Source organism: Bos grunniens, chromosome 18 (assembly GCF_055505025.1).
Source record: "Bos grunniens cultivar Pamir isolate PY7600 chromosome 18, Bosgru_T2T1.0, whole genome shotgun sequence".
Classification (NCBI taxonomy): Eukaryota; Metazoa; Chordata; class Mammalia; order Artiodactyla; family Bovidae; genus Bos; species Bos grunniens.
In genome coordinates, this window is record NC_141182.1 from 54107828 (window position 1) to 54120688 (window position 12861).

The window sequence follows — 12861 nt, forward strand, 5'->3', positions numbered from 1 at the left end:
TTACTCCAAAGGGTTTATTGAGACAAGTTTCACGTACAAGTCAGGGCGGAGGGAATGGGGCTTATAAACAGGAACCTGGGAGGGGGGCCTGGGGGCACAGGGTGGAACCCAAAACAGTGAAATAAATAGAGGAAGAGAGTGAAGGGTCAGGAGCGGAAACAGACAGACTATCACACAGTGATAACAACGTGGGGGGGGGGGCTCCATTAAAATCCCATTTATTTATACAGATATACAGGGAGTTATGGGGGGCCCAGGGGACCCCACTCCACCCTCCATGCCCTGCGGAGGGGCAAGAGAATGCTATCTCTCCCCTCATGGGTAACCCCATGGGGGTTTGGGAGACTGCCCTTGGAGGAGTGTTGGGGGAGGTAGGGTCAGGCGCTCCCCCGAGGGCATCACCTGCTCCCCAGGCAGTTACTGGCCCTGGCAGCACTGGGTAGTGTCTGGAAAGCTGTGCTGAGGGAACTGAGGGGAGGGGGATCACTGGGCACGCTGGTGGGGAGGTGGGGAGGCCCCCGCAGGGAGGACGATCCCGGCCTGTGGCTGGCTCCAGGGCCCCAGCAGACCCAGAGTAGGGGCGTGGGGGCGCCTCCCACCCGGCTCCCACCCGGGGCCAGGGAGGTGGAGAGGAGCGGTCAGGGGTTCCAAAAGAGAACCCGGCACCTTCTGGCATCTTGGAAAAGATGAGCCCCAAGGACACCCAGGCCTGGATGTGTGGCTCCCGAGAAGGAGGCTCAGAGACCCGGAGTGGGTGCCAGGGTAAAGGGAAAATTCCCAGAGACCAAGCTGGAGGGCAATTCCTGAAGGAGGCCGCACCCGGCGGGAGGCCGCGGGAAGGGCCTCCTGGGGAGAGGGCCCATAGCACCACCAGGCTCCAAGGCAGGCGGGAGGCGGCCAGGCCTTGGGGCCTCCAGACCGAGGCCGGGAGTCACCTGCGGGAGACAGAAGGGAGGGGAGGCTGGACCACAGTCTCCAGAGTGCCAGAGGTCAGGCAGTTCTGGCCCTTCCTTTGAACGCCTGGGGCCACCCTGGCAATTCTCGCAGGGCATCCCAGCTAGGGTGTCGGGATTTGGCACCTACTGGAAATGCCAGGCGGGAGTGAGGGTGCCAGGGGCTTCTGCCCTCCCAACCCAAGCCTCCCTCCCTCCATCCCCTCACCTCAGTCCCACTGCCCGGCCCCACCCCCCAGCCAGGGTGGCAGCCTGGGCTGGGGGGCCAGGTGGGCATCATACGAAGACCTTGGCCAGGGCGTCGGCGCCCGCACTGGCGATGAGGGCCTTGCTGGGGTGGCAGGCGACCGCGTGGATGGCCTCCTCATGCTTCTTGCGGTGAGCTGTGATCTCCTGAACACACGTCTTGTTGTCCAGGCTCCACAAACGCAGTGAGCAGTCGTGGCCTGTGCGGGTGCGGGAGCAGAAGGGGCTGTTGCTCAGCAGCTCCAGGTTCCCCAGCTCCCCGCCCAGACCTGCCTCCTGAACCTGGCCTCCCTGGAGACAGCTGAACAGTCCTGGGCCACCCCGCCCTCCACCACCATAGCTCGTGCCTCTGTGCGTGCACGCATTTGCTGATATCCCGGGGCAGGGTGGGCTCTGGTCAGGCCAGTGCACCCCCTTCACCCCCCTGGGGAGTTTCAGCCCCTTCTCCATCCACCCGAGTCCCAGCCACGCCATCGAGGAGCAGCCCCGCGGTCACTGGGGCTTGGTGTCTTTATCCACAAACAGCAGGTGCCCCAACTGCTAAGAGTCCCCTGTCTTGCGGGGACTGAGAGTCAGATAGGCCTGAACGTCAATCCCTGCAACCTGCTGGGCTGTGACCAAGTGAAGTGAGTTCTCTAGGCCCAGTTTCCACATGTGCGCAATGGGGGCTGCAGTACCAACCTCATTCAAATACAACAGGGCCGTGTGGGAGCGTGCCTACCGTGGCTCCAATGACCCCACCCCCGTGACCACTCTAACCAGCCACAGAGGGGCTCCTGAGCCCTGCTCAGACAGCACTCCCACCAGCAGCCCAGCCTCAGGGAGCCCCGAGCACTCCTCTCCCTCTCCTGCCGGGAAGGGCACGCGCCCTCACTCCTGAGGGGCCAGGAGGCTCCCGACTTACTTCCTGACATCAGGAAGACGCCATTGGGGTCCACGGCGAGGCAGGTGACCGCATCTAGGTGGGCGACCATGGAGTGCACCAATTTCCCTGCAGAGAGAGAGGGTGGGCGGCAGGTTACTTTTCCACTCTGCGCCCAGCCTGGAAAGGTGCAGGGGCTAGCAGGGACACTGAGCCTCCAAGGTGGACTGACCAATCTCCCCCTCTGAGCTGGGCTCACCCTGCCTCCCACCAGCACAGGTGAGCGGGGGCCGGGGAGGCTGGGCCTCACCTGTGCGGTTGTCCAGAAAACGGATGCCTCTGTCGTCATGGGCGGTGATGGTGAGGGGCTGGCTGGGGTGACTCACCACCTGATTGATCTGGGTTGGGCCTGAAAAGGAGAGAAAGCAGAAAAAGTAAAGTGGGGCAGAAGTAGGGAGATCAGGAGGGACAAAGACAAGAGGAGAACTACCACCCCATCCCTGTCCTCTGCCGAGATGCCAAGCAGGGCTGGGCGCCCCAGCCGCTCCCTCCAGGGCCCAGGGCTTCTCCATCTGTGCCGTGGACACTGCATGGCCCCGGGGCAAGCAGGAGGGGTGGCCACCGTGAGGGCAGTGCTTCTGCTCCACCGAGAGCCTACAGGGGAGCCCCTGGGATCTCTCCCTCAGCCCTCTGGAGCTGTCCCTAAGGGCACAGTGACTGGGACTTGATCTCCATCCTGCTCAGAGCCCTGCAGAGGGCAGGGCAGCCACTGTCCACTGACTGGGCAATAGGTCACCAAAGCCCCAGGAGAAACTGGGGCCCTGGAAGCATTCAGACCTCAGCCCCTGGCTCTGGGCACCCCCTTACCACTGTTCCCCCTGGAGTCCAGCGTGAGGAGCGCACTGCCAGCCTCCAGGTCATACAGGACGGTGTCGCCAGAACGAAAGGAGGCCACGATGTGGGCAGGCTCGGTGCTGGTGAAGGCCACTGAGGTGGGGGTCCCGTGATCTGAAGGCAGAGGGGAGGAAGGCTGCCAACAGCCCTGCTCCTGCCCTGTGACGGGAAGCCTGGGCCCTCGTCAGGAGTCACCCTCCTCTGGGGCCTCCACCCCCGGGTGTCACGGCCCCTCGCCCTGCCCCTCACCGCTGGCTGTGGAAAAGGTGCAGAGACAGGTCGGGCTGCTGTTGCTGGGGTCCCAGATGCGGACGGAACCATCGGCAGAGCAGGAGGCCAGGCGCTGGGAGGCGGGGCTGAAGGCCAGGCCCCACACGGCGTCCCCGTGGCCCTCCAGGACGTGGCTCAACACACTCGGGTCTGGATCCGCCGGAGGGGGGAAGAGGGCTGCATCAGGGCCGCGGCCCAGCTCCAGCTCAGACAGCCCGGCAGCCCCAGCTCTGCCGAGTCACCCCCCGCCCCCAGTCCTCATGCCCTCAGAGCTGCTCAGGCTGCAACTGTGGGCTGGCTGTTCTGCGAAGGTTTCAGGCTTTCAATGCCCCCAGAGTGGAAGCTCCAGAGGTAGGGATGATCTGGCTCCCAAGCTGTTTCCCCAGGCCCGCGACAGTGCCTGCCATAAAGCCCTGCATGGGATGTACCTTTTAGGACTCAGTTAAGGAGACAAGGGCCAAGACTTCTGCAGCCTGGCCCCTGGAGTCAGCCCCACCCTCTGTCCCCGCAGTCTTTTCTTGCCCACTCTCTCCTCCAAAGCCCTCTGGTTGTTCCCACCATGGCCTCCCTGGTCACTCGAGTCCACGTGGGGTGCTCTGGCTGGGCCCTGCTGACACCCAACATGTGACAGCCTGCCGGGCGAACAGCAGACATTGCCTGGGGCTGACCCCTGACCTTTGACAGGGTGAGACGATCCTGAGAGGAGACACAGATCCCCAAACTCTGCCCTGACATGCTGCGGCATGGAGCCAAGTGTGTGATCAAAAGCATTATCAAAAGAGGTGTCAGAGGGCAGGGACACGGACACTGACCAAAGGGGACGGTCTGCTCCCTTCTCCACTTAACAGTAAACCCTGCAGCCCAGCCCAGCCAGCGTCTCCACCTCCCCTGCACTGGCCCCTCCGCTCCACCACGCAGATGTAGGCAGAGACCGTGAGGTGCTGCCAGGGCCACCACGCCTTTGCCTGGCTTTGTCCCAAAGCTCCACCCCAATGAGCTGCTCTGTGCATCGCTCACCCATCGCCCCTTTGCTGCCTCGTCTCATCTGACCCTCGGTCACGTGTTGAATCACCTGGGTCCTGGCTTCCCCAGAGCGGGAGCCCTTGGCGTTCCCTCCTGAGTTCTTGAAGTGTGAAGCCTGGGTGCTGAGGAACCAAGAGGCCCCCAGGGGCAGGTGGGTGGTAGGGAAAGGAAGATGGGAGGGAGCTGTCCTCACCGTAACCATCGTAGGGGTCCATGTTGAGGTCTGGAATCTTCCAGCTGTGGATGCGGGCGTCTGCCCCACCACTGTAACAGTATTCACTGTGGCTGCCCATGGCCACAGCCAACACGGGGCCCCTGGAGGATACCGAGGTGGGGTGAAGTGGGGACCAGACGCTCTGGGCTCACCTCCCCTCAACGGGACCTGAGGGTACACCGCTAGCGTATTTCAAGGCTGCTGAAAAGGAATCTGGCATCTGGACCTCTGGTTGGGCCACCCAGGCTAGCTGCCCGTCCCCAGCCTCCCCCACTCCTCTAAAGGCTGTGCCGAGAACCAGATGTGGGGCACCGGAAATCTGCAAGGCGCCAGGAGAAGGTGGGGTGTGTGCAGAGGTCACGGGGACCTGGAGCCTTTGGCTGCCCTGCCGTCTGCCCTGGCCCCCAGGATGGCAGTGAGCGGGCCAGGGGCAGGCTGCCACGGGGGCAGGGGCGCTTCCCTACCTGTGAGCCCGGAAGGCGTGGATAGGCTCCACGTCTAGCGCGGCATTCCTGTGGGCAGGCAGAGGAGCCGGGGTCACCCTGTATCCTCACGCCCGGACATCCCCACCCAGCCCTCCACCCCAGGGCTGCTGCCCTCACTTCTTGGCTGTGACCGCCTTCTGCAGGTTCCAGAGCTTGAGCGTGCCGTCCTCGGAAGCGGTGAGCAAAGCCGACTGGCTGTGGTGGAAAGCCAGGGAGCGGATGCCATCATAGTGGGAGCGGAGAGTGAACTTGGGGTTCCAGGTCTTCTTGAAGGCGTCTTTGCTGTCAGACAGCTGGGGTGGGGGAGCTGCCTCAGGGTCTGCCCATCCCAGCTGGCGGTCCCCACAACCCAGCCCCACATGAAGTGGCACACGGCACACACGAGCCTCTGGCCCGGGCCCGGCCGCTTCCTTCTCGCCCGCCCGCAGCGCCCCCTCACTTGCTCAGTGAGTTCCTGCAGTGTGCAGGGCCCATGCTAGCTTCTGAGGAGCAACGGTGAGCCCAAGCCCTGGGGTGTCCCCATTCAGGGGGAGCCTGGGGGAGATGGTCAGAGATGGTCTCCATCACAGAGATGATTAACAAGCAGTGCCATAAATTTCAGATGCACTGAGAGGAGGTGCCGGGCAACCCGTCCCCATCTGTGCGGGTCAGTAAGGCGTTCCTGGGGAAATGACATGTGATCAGGATGTTACTAGGTAAATGAAGGGAACAGAGGGCGGAACCGAATGTGCAAAGTCCCTGAGGCAGACAGAGCAAAGGCGGATCTTGAGCTGAGAGGAGGCCAGGGCCCCAGCAAGTGAGGGAGAGCGGCAGGGGAAGAGCCCTAGAAGGGTGGCCCACACTCAGGAACCTGCTGCTCCTTCTCAGGGACGGGGTTGCAGGGGGGGCCCTCGGGAGGGTTTAGAGCAGAGGAATGGCCCAGGTTGTTCTGGCTGCTCCATGGCGGGGGTGCTGGACTGGGGAAGAGGAGAGTGGCTGCAGAGAGAGGCGGGAGGAGGTCCCCAGGGAAGTCTCCCAGGGAGTGGTGAGGCAGACCCGACACGGGGAGTGGAGAAGGGGACCAGCACACCGTGTGGGAGAGACCGGGGAGCAGAGTCCACAGGCCTCTGGGAGAGAGTCCCTGAGACACCACAGAGGGCCTGATGGACCATGGTGTTGCTCTCGAGGTAGGGGACCCAGGGAGGGCCCCTGGGGAAAGGAGACGAGCAGACTGTCAGGCAAGCCTCAGTGCCCTGCCCTAAGGCGGGGTGCACCCTGACGGACCCCTACATCTGGGCTCTGTCACTCGAGGTCATCGCTCCTGCCACAGTTGTTCAGGACTAGAGGGTCTACCCCCTCATGCGTATGCAGCCCCGGGTGGGAAGTGTCTTCATTTCATTTTGGGGGAGCAGAAGAACCCTGCATCTTCCTGCTCAAACTCTCCCAACCCGCCCCCCGACCCCTAGAATGCCTAACCTGGCTCAGATCACCAACCGCATGGAGTCTCGCTGGAAGCTGCGGTAAGCATCCTACCACAGGAAGAAGCTCACACGCGCCTGCTTCAGAGACGTCCGGAGAGCCAGCGGCCTGGCCACAGATCTCAGGCTCAGGACACTGGCCCTGAGGTCTCTCTGCACTCCAGCCCCACTGCCCCACCAGCCTCCACTCATACCAGATCAGCCTGTTTTTGTTTTGTTTTGTGGCTGGAGATCACCTTCCCGTTCACAATCCCCACCTTCTGCACAGACTCCTACCTGCTCTGCCCCAACCCAAAAGCATCTGCCGCCTCTGATGCTGTATTTGGACTCAGCACCCCTTTGCTCCTGCTTCGCGCCTATGGTGGGTCCTAGATTTGAGGTGCATGGGAAGTCTGGGGTGGGAGGGAGCATTGCTGAGAGGAGCAGCCTGGCAGCGTGACTGAAACCCAGGCCCCAGAGCCTGCCAGGCCAGGCACCTTGGTGACCCCGTCAAGTCCCAGCGCCTGCCTGCATCGGCACCCCTGTGACACAGGGTGAGCTGGCGAATGATCTCACATCGTCCTGCTGTGTGAGGGACTGGGTGCAGGCAGGCACCCGGCCAGAGCTCAGCCAGTCCCAGCGCTGCACCGGACGCCTGGGGGGGCCCACGAGGGATGGGGCACCCCAAGGACTTACATCACAGCTGAGGTCGTTGTCGTTGGTGACGGTGAGATCTGCCAAGTCCCCCAGGCTCACCTCCCCGCCCCCGATAGTGTCCATGATGAAAACGTCTGAGGAGAAGCCAAAGGAACCTGGTAGGGGGAGGGGAGGGAGGGGGCAGAGAGGGGCCGGGAGAGAGAGAGACAGAAAGAGGCGGAGAGAGGTGAGAAGGGAGACAGAGAGACAGGGAGAGGACAAGATCAAGAATCACAGCTGGAGAGAAAGAAACAGGGAGAGTCAGACAGACAGGGCAGGACAGACAAAAAGAGAGGGAGACAGAGATAGACAGACGAACTTTTCGGACAGGGAGGCTGCAGACCAGAGAGAGGCTGGGCCTCGACCCTGAGGACACAGAAGCCCGGGGCTTAGTTTCTGCAGCCTCCCTCTGCCGTGGGGCCCTCAGGACTGGGCCAGGGTGCAGGGGCTGCTTACCTTCGTGGAGCCGGGGCTGGGGGGTGCTGGGAGGTGGGCCGGTCACTTTGGGGGGCAGCCCATCCACATCCCGAAGGTCAGCCAAGATCCCCTGAAGTTTGACCCGCCGGCTTTCTGCAGGCACAGGGCGCAGGCGGGCGGGCGTCACTGACTGGCCACTCAGCCACGTGGGGAGGGTGCTCCCCTGCCACTGTGGGGGGGCTGGAGAGCCCTGGGCTCTGAGTAGGGGTGGGGGACAGGCGGAGGAGACAGACGGAGAGGGGACCCTCCATGGCCTCAATCCCCCGCCATCCTACATGACCCCGGGGGCCTCGGAGCTCAGAGTCATAGGACAGGAAGCGCTGCCCCCCTGCCTCCCCCGCGCTGGGTCTGCATCCTGTCCCCCCTCCCCTCCCTATCCTCCCAGGGCTGGAGGGCTGGAGGCTCTGCCTCAGGAAGAGCTGGGCCTGCCTGTGACCCCATGAGATTCTCCAGGGAAGGGGACAAAGCCTGGCCACGGCGGTGCAGCCGTCGGCTCTGCAGGGCCACTCTCCTCTCAGGAAGTGTATCCGGCCGGTGGGGACCCTGAGGCAGGAAGCAGCTGCAGGCGCAGGCGGTGGTGCCCGCGGCGAGGAAGGCCGGCCCGGACGCCCCAGCTCACCCAGTTCATGGTGGGCGCCCTCTGTAGCACAACGCCGCGGGTCGTGCGGGCCCTCCCCGTCCTCTCCTGAGCCCAGGAAGTCAAACTCGCTGATAGCGTCCTCCGAGTCATCCTCCTCGTCTTCATCCTCCGTCTCAGGGGCCAGGGCCTTGGATGGCAGCTGGGGCACGGAGACCAGCAGAGAGCTCAGGGCCCCGGCCGACTTGCTCGCTCAGAGCGGGGAAACCAGCGTTCCCGCCCGTGGCCCCCAGTCCCACAGCCTGCCGCCATGCTCCCCCTACTGGAAGCCCTCGGGGCGTGCCAGCCCCCAGCCTGGCTCTGGAGACCCCTTTCGCTGCTGCCCGCATGGACCCCCACACAGGGCCCTCCTCCTTTCGCTCAGGCTGGACCTGCTCCCCCGTGCCCTGCCTCCTAGCCCAGTACACTTCTCATGAAAACAACGTCAGATAATATGACAACTTGTTGCAGGGGCAAGGGAAGCTATATTTGGGTGTATGGGTGTACGGGCGTCGAAGGAGACACTACGAAGTGAGATCAGATCCATGGCTACAACAGTAATGACGATGAACACTTAGCACAGTGCTGGCCTCTCTGAGTTACTCAGTGCACTGATCAGCTTCGCACATGATTTCACAACCCCGTGAACAGTTATCCCTCTTCTAATTATTATTCCCATATTACAGATTAAGGAAACTGAGGCTGAGCAGAAGCCCCTTGGCCCAGGTCCAAGCCATTCCACATACATCAAAGACAAGTTTTGGGGTGTGAGGTTACCCGGGGGTCTCCAAGTCTTCCCGATAACTCCTATACTGGCTGCATTTTTGTTTTCTTATATAACAAGCAGGAGCTACTTTTAGAATGAGAAAACACCCCAGGTCTTCCTTTCTGAGAAACAGAATGCTGGGCGAGTGAACACAGAGTCTGCTGAGTTTTCCCACAGTCGGTCGTAACCAGGGCTGAGAACCAAATCCTCTCGTTTTCCTCAGTCCACGAGCTTGGACCCCGTCCCAGGCCTGTGAACTGAGGGGCAGCATCGCGCCTGCATTTCCCACCAGACACCTTTGAGACGCAGCCTCGGGAAGTGACATCTCGCAAGTAATCCTTCAGCCTCCCACTTCCTACGCATCACTATGCTTTACATCAAGTGCCGTCCGGGAGGGAGCTGTGTACTGGGCTCTTCACAGACTGCACTTAGATCGCTTAAATAGAGTTTCAGAGTTTTCAAAGACCATTTGGATATCTGAGTTCTGCTTTCAGTGCTGGCTTAGGACACAGCCCGCCCTCAGCACTGGGACTCCAGGACCAGTGGACTCAAACGCTACCTCTTCCAGGAAGCCTTCCCCCTCCTCAGTGTCCCCAGCCTGGACCCAGGTTCAGTCAGGCTGTGAATTCCTCCGGGGCGCGGGTGACTCCGTCCCAGAGGCTCAGCACCCCAAGCTGGGTCTTGAGGGTATGGACATGGAGGTGGCTGCGCTAGGGCATCTTGAGGGGCCAGCCTCTGGCCTGTGTGGGAGGAGGGGGATGGGATGTGACTGCCTTCCCCTTCCTTTCTGGGAGAAGACCTGGCCTGCCCAGAGAGAGGACAGTAGGGCTTGGTCCTTGAGAGGGGCCTTGCTTCTCTCTCACCGCCTGGGACCGTCAGTGCCATGCGTCTACCCAGTGTGAACTCAGGTTTATTTTTCAAACATACAGATTTTATTTACTTATTCATTTATCTTTGGCCCTGCCATGTGGGGGCTTATGGGATTGCAGTTCCCTGAGCTGGGACTGAACCTGGGCCGCAGCAGTGAAAGCGCCAAGTCCTAACCACTGGACCGCCAGAGAACTCCCAGGACTCATTTTACTGAATTCCTCAACAACTCAGAAACAGACTACCAGCCTCTGAGGCCGAAACCATGACAAAGAGAATCACGTGACCCCGATTATAGAGCCAGGCCAGTAGCCACTCTGGGAGGCACTCGTGGAGACAGAGGCCTAGGGAAGCGTGAGACCCTGCACAGGGAGCCGCCTGACAGGGTGTGTGGGACAGACGTGGGGACAGAGGTGGCCGCCGTGGGGAGCACGCGAGCATTTCTAACAGGAGTGCAGGGGAGAGGGGAGTTTCCCAGAGGGGGCTGAGGGAGACCTGAGAAAGGAGTGGAAATCTAGCAGGGGGCAGGAGGGACCAGGTGCTCTGGACTCAGAGACACCCTGCTCTTCCTGGAGCCCCAAGGCCAGGGCTCCGGCTCCGGGCACTCCGTTCCCCTCAGCGTGGTCACTGAGCGCCTGACCTGCGTGGGACCCTGTGCTAAGCCATGGTGGAGGCCCTGGATACAGAGTGGAGGCCAAAACAGGCCTGACACCAGACAGGGAGGACCCAGGGTGGTCCCGGTCAGGATGGGGCAGCCCAGAGGAGATTCCTGACCCTGTGGGGAGAAGGGGAGCAAGGGAGTTCAGGTGGGAAGAGCTGGTCAAGGAAAGCCCCTGAGGCTGTCTCCTCTCCCTCAGGCCCCCCCTCATGGGTTCGTGTACCTGCCTGTGACTACCTATAAGCCCACTGCTGGCCACAAGCTCCTCCCTGCAGGGACCAGGCCTTGATGTCTCCCTGTCCTCGCTGCCAGCACAGAGCCTGGCCCACAAGGCCTACACTGACCGGTGAGACCAGGCCCTGCCTAAGGACAGCGCTGTCAGGATGGCAGGAGCACTGGGCTCCGGCAGTTCAGGAGCGGGGGTGAAATGCGGTCGGAGCCCGACCTCCAGGCCAAGCTGAGAAGACTTGGACTCTACCCTGTGAGCAGTGTCCCTGGGCCTGGGACACCAACAGCAGACCAGACACTCGCATCCTATGAAGTGCCCCCCAGAGCCCCCCAACCTGACTTAAGGCTACGCTGGGAGCTCGGCCACATCCCCTAAGGGTGCTGGGGAGGGAAGAGAAAAGACCCACACAGCCCCTGGCTCAGGGAGCTCACTGTCTACTGCGGGAGACAGAGCTGGGGGCACATCAGAACATTTCCAAGTCCCACTGTGGTCGGGCTGGCAGGAAGGAGAACACGCCATGAGAGGGCGTCTCGGGGCTGGCCTGGCCTGGGGATTCGGGAAAGGCCTCTTGGAAACATCAGAGCCCAAGGAGAGAATGTGGAAAGAATGACGGGGGTACAGCTGGAGAAGGGGTTGCCCTAACAAAAACGATTAAGGTGCCTCGGAAGGGACCAGAGGCCACAGCATGGCTGGCAGGAGCCGGGACGTCGGGAAGGGACGGAGCAGCCCTCAGAAGAGCCGAGCACGCCCTGGAGGCCCTCTGTGGAAGGGGCTCCTCCTGGGCGTGGCCAGCGTGCTCACCTTCACTCGCTGCTTCCTGTGCTGCGCACCGTCCAGCTCATCATCCTCGTCACTGTCATCATCCTCGCAGTGCTGCAGGAAGGGGATCTGCTCCAGCACCGAGCCACCCAAGCGCTCTCTGCCGTCCTTGCCGGCCGCGTTCCTGCCCAGGATGGGGGTGGGGCAGAGGGGGGGTCAGTCCTGCCGGGCGACAAAGCTCGGCTGGGAGTGCACGGAGGCTGGGGGGCCGGAGCCTGAGCCCAGGGGAGCCTCGACTCTGACCGTGCATGGGGCTTGGAGCCCAGCCTCAGCAGGGCGGACCCCGGCTAGACCCCTCACTGAGCTCTGACCCTCCCCAGAGCGGTTCCAGACCAGACCCCCACCCTGACCACACATCCCCAGCGTGTGCTGAGTCAGACAAAGAGCTGGTTGAGAGATCACCGCTGACTCCGCAGCCCCTGTCACCACAGCCGAACCACGCACACTCAGCACGGCAAGGACACATCCGGTGGCAGGGAAGCGGAACCAGTCATTCCATGACTGCTCGGGCCCCACACGGCTTGCGCCTTCCCCACCACCAGACAGTGCTGCCCGTCCACCTCTGGGCCTGCTGTTGCGTGGCTCCCTTGGGATGACAAGTTTAAGCCAAGGAGTCATTTGCCAAATGGAGTCACCAAACGTGATTCCAGGGCAGAAAGGAGGGCAGAATTCGAAGTTCAAACTAACGCGAACAGCCTCCCAAAAGGAGGTTGCCACCGGGCTGATCCTCCAAGCGCTCTTGTCAGCTGCCCGGGCGAGACGGGTGCCACTCGGTAGAGACCTCCCACCCCTGGGCTACCAGTCCAGCCCCCAGCCCTCACTTCCCAGCCTCCCTGCTCCTCTGGGGGCCTCCACACGTGGAACAGGCTCCTTCCTTGGCGCCATCTCCACACCCTCTGCCTCAGTGACTGCCCAGCCCCAGGGTTTTCAAGCCCGCCTGTGTGCTGGTAAACTGGAGATACATTTATGAGTCAAGTGCTGCCCCTACCCTCGCCACGGGGGCTCACACAGACACCTCACACTCCACTCGTTCTGAATGGCCCCCTTGAAGTCCCCCACCTGGGTTAGCGCTGCTCCCAGCTGCTCAGACTCCACCCTCCAGTTACCCCAGTTTCTTTGCATTTCCCCCTACAGCCAGTCCTTTTGTTATTGTCGACTCCTGCTGAAAACCCACTGAGAAGCGGACCAGCCTCACCCCTTCACTGCTGACGTCCACCATCTCTGGCCTGGACATCTCCAGGAGTCTCCAATCGGCCCTCCCTGCTCCCAGCCCAGCCCTCGGTCAGCCTCTCCATCTCGAAGAAGACCAAGGCTATGAGATGATGTCACACCCTGGCTCGAAACCACAAG

At 62.1% G+C, this 12861-nt stretch overlaps 1 protein-coding gene across 12 annotated transcripts in view; it reads right to left on the reverse strand.

The window, feature by feature from the left end:
* The window catches only part of STRN4 (striatin 4), a 24924-nt gene continuing 12063 nt past the window's right edge, over positions 1 to 12861 (reverse strand). For 2 of the 12 annotated variants that reach the window (XM_086353270.1, XM_086353276.1), the window contains exons 6-18: positions 11494 to 11635; positions 8176 to 8335; positions 7536 to 7649; positions 7080 to 7174; positions 5065 to 5240; positions 4927 to 4974; positions 4442 to 4563; positions 3205 to 3375; positions 2929 to 3069; positions 2372 to 2470; positions 2104 to 2190; positions 1162 to 1399; positions 1 to 935 (exon numbers count right to left, since the gene is read on the reverse strand). In XM_086353270.1, the coding sequence (XP_086209396.1) occupies positions 1230 to 1399; positions 2104 to 2190; positions 2372 to 2470; positions 2929 to 3069; positions 3205 to 3375; positions 4442 to 4563; positions 4927 to 4974; positions 5065 to 5240; positions 7080 to 7174; positions 7536 to 7649; positions 8176 to 8335; positions 11494 to 11635 (1525 nt within the window). In that variant the 3' untranslated portion in view covers positions 1 to 935; positions 1162 to 1229. Of the gene's footprint in view, positions 936 to 1161; positions 1400 to 2103; positions 2191 to 2371; positions 2471 to 2928; positions 3070 to 3204; positions 3376 to 4242; positions 4564 to 4926; positions 4975 to 5064; positions 5241 to 7079; positions 7317 to 7535; positions 7650 to 8175; positions 8336 to 11493; positions 11636 to 12861 lie in introns of those variants that run through there. The other 10 variants (XM_086353267.1, XM_086353274.1, XM_086353268.1 and 7 more) reach the window with 8 other exon arrangements.